The following is an 11,513-nucleotide window of genomic DNA, read 5'->3' on the forward strand; positions in this document are numbered from 1 at the left end:
CTTGTCATTTGAGGGGAGATTGACCCGTTGAGGCCGATACTGTCCAGTGTTTAGAAGAATGCGAGGAGGTCTAATCGAGATGATGCTAAAGAGGTGTGACAAAGTAGATGTAGAACAGATGTTTCCTCGTGGAGCAATCTAGAATGGGAAGTTATAGTTGTAGGTTAAGGCGTAGCAGTTTTAAAACAGGAGGAGAATTCCTTCTCTCAAAGGATCACGTTTCTGTGGCATTCACTACCCAAGATGGCTGTGGAGGTAGGGACAATGAATAAATTTGAGGAGGAGATGGACCAGTTTTTAATAAGCAACAGGTTATGGGAAAATGAGCAGGCAAATGGAAATCAGCATGATCGTACAGAATGGCAGAGCAAGCTCCAGGGGCTGAACTACTCACTCCTCCTCAGTTCTTTCAACTGTTCTCGTCCAAATCAGACAGGCAGACTTTACCAAATCATGTTATTCGCTGAAATGTATGAAAACTGAGCTGATAAGGAATGTCTGTATTCTACTGAAGCTCTTTAATGTTCAAGATTTGAAATTATTTGAACCAATCAATCAGTTCAATTGGAATAATCTAGTGACTTAAAAAAAAGTACATAGATCAATTATGAAGAGCATGAAAGCTTTGAACCAGCCTATGGAGTGTTCTGAGACAGCACACCAGTGTTGTATCCATTTGGCCATAGTCTACTTCAGGAATTGTATTGGCTTGATGTTAATTCATCTTCTGATGGGACATCTGTGCTACTTAGATGTTAAGTTTTACGTTCTGAAAGGCTGTTAATGTGAGAGCTTTGGTGGCATAATGGTAGTATCAGGGTCTTAAGACATAGTTGGCTTTTGTTCAAATCACACAATTGATGCAAAATGTGATTTTTGGGAAAACGTTTTAGAAGCAAAATCCAGCAGTATCTGGTGGCACTCCCTGCAGTTATTGCATTTGCATTTGATCTTACTCTGCACTATGTTCACTAGCCCTTCCCCCCCAACTAAATTACTTCAGCTAACCTTTCCTATCTTAGGCTATACTGAAGGGCCTGAACCCACTACCTTTCAGATCCTATCCAAACACTCTAACCACATGGCCACCAGACATGTGCCTGAAAGGGAAGGCATTGGGCAAATACTTAAATGCTGAAAATGTAAATTGGTGTCACAATCTCAGGAATTCACACCGAAGCTTGAATAATTCACTGTAAATGTCAGTTCTTCACCTGAGTTTCACATGCTTACAGTTTTTAATTTTGTGTTCAAGTTAAAGTCAAAATGCCACTTGTGTATTCAGCAAGGCTGGCAGCGTCACTGGTGAGAAAATGACTACCAGTGCTGAAAAAGGGTCACTGGATTCGCAACTCTATTTTCTCTCTCTAGATGCTGCCAAATCTGCTGAGTTTCTCTGGCAATTTAATTTTATCTGCTGTTAACAACCTCTGCCTTCGGACGACAAAGAAAGGACACAGTGCTTTGTTTTAAACTTTTTCGTTTTGACCCTTAGGTAAGTCTTTGTGTTCCATTTCACGTGTTTCTGTCATGCTTTAGAATCTGTTTATGGGTCCCAGTTCACTTGTTTCTCACAAATTTGGTGCTAACAAGTCAACACTACTCTCAGATAAACTACAGATTCTTAAAAAAATGGGCAGATCACTTTAGTTTCCTCAGCACACCATCATCCAGTAATGAAGAAGCAATCAACAAATCGGGAAAACTGCTGCTTCGTGATCACTTCGTTGCAAATGATGGGATGAAATATTAGCCTAAGAAATGAGAGACAATAATAATAGCTGCTCCTCCAGCATTCTTCTTTCTGGCTCGAAAGCTTGGGTTCAATGATTAACGAATTTCCTGAAGAATTTTGTTACAATGATGGATCAGAATCCAAAAGTGTTGACATTTTCTTTCTTACTTACTACTTCAAAATGTGGGTTTTAAAAAAAAATGCAACATAAAAAAAGGCAGATGAAAATGCAGTGAATGGCAAAGTCCTGTATGCAGCCAAGACTGTCACATGAGTAAAAAGTCAGGGTAACCTCAAAACAACCAAGGTGTTTATCAAGCAGAGACAGCAAGTAGGCTGCCTCTTCCTGTCCTCTTCCCTGGCCTCCAAAACAAACTCTGGATAGCACAAAGTAATTTAACCAAGATATGTTGTTTCCTTCCGGGAAGAGATCAAAAACGTGGTTTGAAGCTGACTGCACCACTAGTCTGTGTTTCTGTCACTGCCTGGCTGTCCTGCTGCATGGACCTGAGTGCTGTGAGCAGTAGAGCTTTAACAATAGAAACTTTACACACCACTGCACTGCAAAGGAGCATACAGTGTCACCTGCATGTTGCCAGTCATCTCAAACAGAATTTTGATTAACTGACCAAACTGAAGAATCTTGGATGCTCAACTGCCTTGCTCCTGGTGCCATGTAATAATGGCAGCAGCATCATCGTAGGTTGTTGACAAAAGAATTCAGAGACTTCGTTTTGTTTCTATCTTTTTAAATACACCTCTTATTTCTGTTCTGAGTCTGTTGTACCACTGGTTCTTCTCCAATTTAGTGATTAACAGCATGTTTTTTTTAAAAGCCTGGTGAATTGGCTCCGGTTAGAGCATTCGTTCATTGGAATCTGGGAGAAAGGCATCCACAAGGAAAAGGATTCTTTACAAAAGAATCTTGCTGGTTGTGACCAGCCACAGGCGAATAACCAAAAGGAGCCAATCCATGGTTCCTTTTGTGGAAGCTTAATGATTTGAGGTGTCCTGTCTCACATGGTAACAAATTGGGGAACCTTGCCTCAGGTTCAAGCTGGAAGACTTTAAAATTCTTGTGTTGTGACAGTGCAGTGCTCTGGGAACTGATGTTACATCAGCTGAAGTCCACAAGGCCAGATGTCAGTACCTCTGATGTAGCAGTTCACTGAACTCTCAGTTTTGAGGGGAGCAAGGAACCAACCCACAAGAGTATGACCTGTAAAATTGGAAAGGAACTCACCAATCTCGTGAAAGTCACAAAGTCGTCTCACTCCATGGCCAGCAAAATATTCACTGGAATCTTTCTGCTCAATGTTAACATGTTGACCAAGATCTGCGACAGGGACTGCGAGCATGGTAAATACTGATGAGAGTCCCGCTAGAAGCTGCCCAGCGTCATGGCACATCGCTACATAATGTAACCTCCCTATCTTTGGGATCTGTTACCCCATAATAAATAATAACATTTCATTGGCTTGTAAAGTTCCTCATTGTGCCTGCATACTAACTTTCTGTAATTTGTGCCCTTGGACAGCCCGATCCAACTGTATCTGAAAGCTCTGCAATCTGTCATCATTTAAATCATGGTTTCTTTTTAGTTTTTCCTGTCAATGTGGACAATTACACATTTTCTCACATAATACTCCATTTGCCATTATTCCTCCACTTCGTTCTTCCATTAAGTAAACTTAAAAATCCAGTGTTACTGTATAATTTAAGTGAAGAACCAAACGTCTGTCCCTACAAAATAATGCGTTTGGAAATGAAATATCCAAGGGCTTTTGCTCAATCTCAAAAATATTTCTACCCAACTGGAACATGGAATTCTTACTGTGTTTGTCCATGATGAGAAGTGACATTATTCTGGAGTGTAACAAGGCTGAATTTGAATGTGTAGATAGTGCTATTGTAATATAAAGCATGATCAAAACAATGAATTTACACTATTCATATTGTCAAGTTTATTTCTGACATATCAACAATTTTAAATGGTAAGAGGAACACATAGACCACATCCTGTAACATATTGTTTTTTTTGTCCTCATATAAACCAGACCTGACAATTTCAGCTGCAGAGAACTTGAATAATTAAAAAAAAAAATCACATTTCATATTCAGGCAAGTTGCTGTGTAAAAAGCAAATATAGTCCATCATTTTCAACCGTAAAAATATCTCCAGCAAAATCAGCACTTCCACACTTCAAGCCACGCGAGGCATTAAATGAGGTAAAACTCATTTGTTTAATTCATAGGTTCCACAGCCCTTGTAAAAAAAAATAAAAAAAATCCACACACAGCTCATTACACTTAAGATCCCTAAGCTGTCTAATTTAAAACATCCATAAAAACACGATAAGAGGAGTCCTCTCAATGCGTTTCCACAGCCCCTGCACAAAATTGTTAAGCAGTTGATCAAGTGCATGCAAACCAGGTTTTCATTACACACAGCAGACAAAAAAGGTTTTATGCTGTTACAAAGCTCAGAAAGGAGAAGGTAAGAGAAATGTAGAGCTCTACGGGCAACTTTTTTTTAAACCAACAGGGTTAATTATGTCATGCAAAAGAACTTTTTTTTGGCTATTTTAATAAGCTATTTTCTACACAAGTTTAACAAAGAAACCACAAAGTGATCATGCCCTTCTGAGAGGCCTTCCAGGCAGGCTAATCTCAGACATCAGATTGTATCACTACACGCATTCAAGACTCTGTAATTTGAAAACAATAAAGCTCAGTACATCATCTGAACCCATGGCAAGTTAAACACAAAAATTATTGGCTATAAATATATAACGTGCATTTGTAAAAATGCATATACAATTTTAACTGATGGCAACAGGTTTTTCTTTAAATCCTAGAGTCGGTAGCACAGTATAACAAAACAGTAAAGAACACCAAATTAGATCTGGCTACTTCTATAGTTAACTCACTCACTTCTCAAAAGAACAGAACCAGGGAGGTATTCGCCCGAGCCTTGTCAATTTTCTCACATTACTGCTATTTCAAGTGATGTACCTGTTACCTCTTAAATTAACTTTTTCTTTGAAGGTTGTTCTATCAAACCAATACATTTCACATGGAACAGAGGAAAAATCAATGAACCTAGCTACCTTTCTTCCTCCAATACAGCATACATAAAGTGTAAGAAATGAAAAATCAGGTCGCTGTGTTTGTTCATATACTTGAAGCAACCTTGTGTGACAATTTGTTGATGGCAGAAGACTGTTTCAGAAATAATACTTTCCACATTTTAAAAATTGCTTGTGATGCCTTTTTGGAATTGTGTTGGTTGCTTAATTTGATTGGCTGCCTTCTGCCTTAATACCATTCCAGAAGTACCAGTGGCTGTGATGGGGCCTCATGTACAGTTTCATTGAGTCAAGTGTAAGGATGTCAGAACTAAGTTCCCAAAAGAATAAGTGACACATCTTTAGTGTACAAGAAAATATAAAATGGAACACTAACCCTCCAACATTAGGATGATCACCATTAAATTTTACCCTTCATGCTTTGGCAAATGTTTTGAATGAATTGTACAAATCACTGCCATCAAATGTGAATTATATAAAGTACATATACAGTAGCCATTTTTGATTTTGTAAGTTTTTTTTGTTTTTTTTTAAGTTAATGTCTACATCTTGAGACAGTTGAAAGAAACACCATATAGTTCCACGAACGTGACAATTATGCAGCCACCAGGAGCATAATGTGCATGCGGACACGTGCATGTTACTGCTGGTCTTCAGAGGCCACCAGGTCGCGGCTCAGCTTGAATATTTGCTTGGGCCAGAACTCTGCCAACTTCTTCAGTTCTGCAGTGAAAGATTCAAGTATATTATAAGCAGACTCTTGAATTTTATGAATGATAAGCAAGTTCACTTGGGGCTTGATTAAACAGCAAGAACATGGTGAAAGCAGAGAGAGATCTAACTGGACTTGTGAACTGTTCATGTCCAACAGCCTCTTTTCAGACTGACACTGAACAGAATGTGAATGAAGAACAAATTTTCTGGTCTTCTTTCTGTTGTTTAATGCACAGCACTTTGAAGGCCCTTTCCAAGCTGACGTCCACCATTAATGCACTAATTGACTCCTTAATTAGGAATGCAGCATCACCACCTCTTTCATCTCTCCCTCCCCTACCCATGTCCTGCCTGAAGATCATATATCCCAGAATGTTGAGTTGCTAGTCCTTCCCCTCCCTTAATTTACATCTCCGTGTGACAGCAATTTCACAATTCCTCATGTCAATCTGTGCCCATAACCCATATCTTACCTAAAATATTCCCAGCATTAAAGACAATCCCACCTTGCCTTACTCCCTTCAAACTCAACATGTCTGAACTTCCTGTGTCTTGGTTCCTTTCCTATCGTACGCTGACCCTGGCTGTACTATCACTGTATGTCCCTTCCCCCGTCGAACTAGTTTAAACTTCTCCCAACGGCACGAGCAAACCCTCCCAAAAGGAGGTTGGTTCCATTCTCGTTCACGTACAAACCATCCCACTTGTCCAGGTCCCACCTTAACCACGGTCCCAGAAGTGCAGGAATTTGAAACCATTTTTCCTGCACCGACTCTTGAGCTACACATTCACCTTTTTTCTTTTATTTCTGTACTTGTTTGCATGTGGCACTTTAAGTAATCCAGAGATTACAACCTTTGAGATTTTGCTTGTTAACCTATTGTCTAGCTTTCTGAATTCCTAATTCCACCTATATCGTTGGTATCAACATGTGCCATGACCTCTGACTTATCATCCTCTCTCTTCAGGATGCCCTGCAGCCATTCTGTGGCCACAGAAATGCCTGTCTGTTCCCCCTAACCGATGAACCCCCTATTACTAATGCCATTCCTTCCACACCTCCTGTACGGACATGCTGCTTGCGATGCCAAAAGCTCAGCTCTGTTTGCACTCACTTGAGGAACCAGTGTCCTCACCAGCTTCCAAAATGGAAAACCAGTTTGAGAGCAGACTCCAAGGGATTGCTGCACTACCTGCCTGTTTCTTTCCGACTGCCAGGTGGTCACCCCTTCCCTTGAGCTACAGTGTGACCACCCCTCTAAATGTGCAATCCACATAATGGTGAGTCTTGTGGCTGTGCCACAGTGTCTCCAGCTGCCAGTCAAGCTCTGAAATCCAGAGCTCAAGTTTCTGCAGTTGGCGACACTTCGTGCACACATCATCCAGGACACCAGGAGGTTCTGTGACTTCACCGTGCTATGGAAAGTTTGGCGTACTCGCAAAGTTTCAAACAGAGGCATGGTGGCTCAGTGTTTTGCACAAATTCAATACACAAAGTCATGAAAAAAAAAATTAATAACATGCTGAATTGATGCTGACTCATTATAAACTACTTCCTTTACCCTTTCTCTCATTGGTTCATCACTTCATTTCCAATGTTGAAATCATACCTTCACTGGAGTGGTGCTGCTGGAGAACCCGAGCAGTGGAAGTGAACATTCTGCCATTTGCTGTCCCGACGGTGCCAGACCCGTGTCTCCTCTGACTGGGTTGTTCGTGGCCTACCCTGAATGTCTATATACTGGGTGAGGCGAATATATGCTATGCAGGCAGCATCGTCTCCAATCAGATGTACGTGAGGATTCAAAATAGTTGTGTGGATGGGTTTGCTGTTTTTAGATAACACTGCATAAGAGAAAGAGTTGAACAATTGTTGATTTTATTAACTACTGTGGAGAAGTTCATTTACTTCACATCAACAGGAATCCTCTACACAGAGAAACAGAAAAAGGCCCCTCTATTTTCAGTTGTTACCAGCAAGTACTCCTTCAGTTGTCTTGTTTTAGTATGTCTATAAGTATGTTGTGTGGGCACTTAGTATATTTGACTAAAATAGGTCACTGAATTCCTAATCTATGCTACAGTGCTGATGAGATGCAGCCCTATCCTCAACAGGCAGACAGGTAGAGGCGTGTTACCTTCACATAAGTTGACAACAACTCTGAAAATGAAATTACTTCAAGCAAGGGAACAAGTTGCCTCTCTATAGTTCAGGAGGTGCAGAGACTGGCATGAACAGAAGTGGGGAGGGTGGTGGGTCAATCCTTGTCTTGGAATTTGGGAGAAGACTGTGTTTGTGTGACAGATCATCAGTTTTAGTGTTTGGAATCTTAACTAGGGAGGTTGCCTCTGAATGAGGTGTCAGTCAGACTTTTGATATGTGATGCAAATCCATCCAGCTTATGTAGAAATTGTATTCATTGATGGCACATCAGAATATTCTCATCAAATACTCGCCCAAGGACTTGTAATATTTAGGGATGGCATCAAAAGGTAGAAAATGAGGAAAGATTTTTGAAAAGAAAGCAGGAATAACTCTTACTACCAAATATCTACTGATTACAGGAACTGCCATTGGTAGGAATCGTGGTCCCACAACATTCTGAGAAAAAGGTTAAGAAACCACAGGGGTAACTGAAGCTCAGACGCACTTTGCTGGAGACATCAGGCAAGCGTGCTTTTACTTATATTTTCCAATTCATGAATGTGAAAAATTGCTTACAATTCTCAAAGTAAAATCTGTGGAAGTCCATTCCTTCAACAAGGTTACCCAAAGCTTCAGGTTCAAACGAGGTCAGTCCTGGGTCACATATTTTCCTGAAAATAATTAATAAAATTAATAAAAGTTTTCAGGAAATGTAATTTCTAAACACGACTGAGGATCATAAATTCCACAAGTGCTCTGTTGTTCCCACTGAGGTCTTAAATACAATTGTTCAGGAGAAAGGTATAAGGGAAAACTTTGCTTAGAATGGTTGCTCAGGTACCAGAAGTCATAAGGATGCATTTGTTACTTCTTTCCACGTCAAAAGCTCAACAACCTTTGCCGCACATCAGTACACAAACTAGAATGAGATGGTGGCTACCAAGTTCAAGCCTTCACGAGGATTCTCTCACCACTGTTCAGGTTACACTTTAGAAATCTATCCAAAATGGGAACACATTTTCAAAATATCCAGACATTGACTTCCATGGAAACTTTTAACATGTTAACTTCCCAAAAATTTATTGGAAGGTGGACATCACTACCAATGCCAGCACTTGTTGCCCATCCCAAACTGCACTCCAAGAAGTGATGGTGAGATACTGGCTGCAACCTTGGAGCATAGGTACACCCTCCGTGTTGTTAAGAAGGGAATTCCGAGCCTTTGACCCAGCTACAGTCAAGGAAAAATGATATAGTTGCAAGTCAGGATGTTGCATGGCTTAGAGAGGAACTTGCAGTTGATCCTGTTCCCGTGCATCTGTTGCTTAGGTCCTGCTGGCTCATTTCGGTTATGGGTTTGGAAGGTGCTGTGGAAGGAGCCTTTGTGAGGCAATGAAAAGCAAAGAAGATGGATGTGGAGCCAATTAAGTGGGATGCTTTGTCCTGGAGAGTGTCAAGCTTCTTAAGCACTGTTGGAGCTGCACTCAACTGGGCAACTGGGATTGTTCAATCACACATTACACTTCTCACTTATGCCTGGTCAGTAGTGGACAGGCCCTGGTGGGGTGGGAGGAGGGGGTTACTTGTGACAGAATTCTTAGTCGCTGACATGCTGTTGTCACCAATGTATTCACATAGGAAGTCCAGTTCAGTTTTTAATCGAATGGCAACCTCCCTGGATGTTGACAGTGGGGGATTCAGTGATGGTCATACCATTGAATGTGAAGGGTTGATGGTTCAATTTCCGGCACTTGTCACCCGTTTGGTTTGAATATCACTTGCCTTCAATATCCCTAGATGAGAGATGTTCAGAATGTAACAGTAACCAAGTGTTCATGAATGAAAAAGGTAATCTTCTCACTTACGCATAAGCTTCAAAGTCCCCATTGTTAATGGCTTCAATCAGCTGCTCGGTTAACTTGATGATTTCTTGCTTGCGAGCTGGAAAAAAAACAAGAAGAAAATGGGACATCTGATACCATCCAATGTCATCACAACTGGGGACAAAAAATTAGCAGTTTGATCCCCTGCTTAATGGCATCAATTCCCATTTAGAGTAATTCACTTTCTTACGTAGCTAAATAAAATTGGTGCTAGAATAGCTGGTTACACTAACTTTTACAATTAACTTAAAACTCATATTTTGGATTGTTACCGTAATTTCACGAAAAAAAACCTGGGCTGTAACCTAATTACCATTATTATAATGTGCTTCTGAGAACAAAATAAAATGTGTAATCCCGCACAATGAATCCATCCCGCGTCAAAATGGCCCTATACAATACCTGATAAAACTACCCTCTCATCCACATACATAAAGATTTAAACCCATTCATAAACATGCGAAGACAGCTAGTTCCCTTGTTCACACAGACAGTTTAAAACGTTAGCCATCTCCACTTTTGCAATGACTTACCTCTTACCTGTAGGAAGACCGAAGTTGGCCAGCCATCTGCAAAAAAAGTCGCACATATAACCCGCCCACGAATATAAGCCACATTGCCTCTGGAATACGTTTTAAAAGATATACCCTGCAGGTTCTTTTCGTGAAAGTACGGTAATTACATAAGACTTGCGACTCTCCGAGATGTGATGTCCTTCTAGTTGCTTGTTTGCAAAAGACAAGACATATAACATACAACAGACAATACTTCAAGCAACGTTCCCAGAATCCATGAACAAGATGCATCATGGGCTGTGTCTAACTTTTAGTTGAAACTGCTTAATGTTTGTAGTGCTTGCACTTTTAAGCTATAAATTGCTTTGTTGTTATTTAAGAAGGGCACCTGAAACCTCTGCCTCTTGAAATAGCAGCTATTGGCATTAAACCCAAATTGGGTTGGTTGCTGTGAGGCGTTCTTAATTTGATAAGGTTACAATGCAAAATGTGCAGGAATTGCTGTATTCAACAGTCACACACTGCATTTCAACATAAAAATGCAATGCCAATGATGGTCTGAGAATTTTAAAACTAAGCAATAGAAAATAAAATGTGAATAATTCAGAGACAGTATCCCAGACCGTATGAAGTCTTGTCACTTGACTTGTTTTGCAATCCTTTCCCCTGAGTAGTCAGGCATTACCTTAAGACTGGAAACATTTACCATTTAAACTCATTTTCCCTGAAATTATACACCATGCCAAAGGTAGGGCTAACAGAAGTCAACATGCTTAAATGCACTTCACTGATAGATTTCTGAGAGTATCCAAACTCAGCCCACAATCATTTTATAAGTTGATCTTTGAAATACTAAACAATACTAAAGAATACACTGCCATGACATTGCTCAATAATCACAGGCAGAAAGATTTTAAAAATGTCATAACAGAAACACATGAAATTCTATGCTTCTCACATATTGAAATGCTCCATAGGAGACAGAGCACACTTGGCCTCCCTGGTCTGAGTGACAGTATGAGAATATATGCGTGATCTTTGTCTTCGCTCATGGGATAAAGCTAGGCACTCTCTCAAACCCGCATGTCAATAGATCTCTAGCCCATGCTCTGTGACATTGATGATGCTCATTAATCCTCATCAATTTTGGGTTGTTTCATCCTGGGTCAATTTTATTCAAGGAAAAAAGTAATCAGGTCCCTTCGGTATCACAGTGACTAAAACTTTATTTGGCCACAAGCGTAATAAAGTTGTTTTGAAAAACGTAACTCACATCACATCGGTATACCAATGTGTAAGTTTATTAAATAAAAACTGAAAGAACTGCTGTAAATCAGGAACAAAAACAAATTTGCTGGAAAAGCTCAGCAGGTCTGGCAGCATCTGTGAAGGAAAAAACAGAGTTAATGTTTCGGGTCTGGTGACCCTTCC

At 40.2% G+C, this 11,513-nt stretch overlaps 1 protein-coding gene across 1 annotated transcript in view; it reads right to left on the reverse strand.

Moving 5' to 3' along the window:
* Positions 1 to 3,675: 3,675 nt before the first annotated feature.
* LOC109912036 (calcium/calmodulin-dependent protein kinase type II subunit beta-like) overlaps positions 3,676 to 11,513 on the reverse strand; it is a 229,054-nt gene continuing 221,216 nt past the window's right edge. The window contains exons 18-21 of the mRNA XM_048618507.1: positions 9,550 to 9,625; positions 8,261 to 8,355; positions 7,149 to 7,383; positions 3,676 to 5,547 (exon numbers count right to left, since the gene is read on the reverse strand). Coding sequence (XP_048474464.1) covers positions 7,151 to 7,383; positions 8,261 to 8,355; positions 9,550 to 9,625 — 404 coding nt within the window. The 3' untranslated portion in view covers positions 3,676 to 5,547; positions 7,149 to 7,150. The remainder of the gene's footprint in view (positions 5,548 to 7,148; positions 7,384 to 8,260; positions 8,356 to 9,549; positions 9,626 to 11,513) is intronic.

Source organism: Rhincodon typus, chromosome 40 (assembly GCF_021869965.1).
Source record: "Rhincodon typus isolate 14 chromosome 40, sRhiTyp1.1, whole genome shotgun sequence".
NCBI classification, from domain to species: Eukaryota; Metazoa; Chordata; class Chondrichthyes; order Orectolobiformes; family Rhincodontidae; genus Rhincodon; species Rhincodon typus.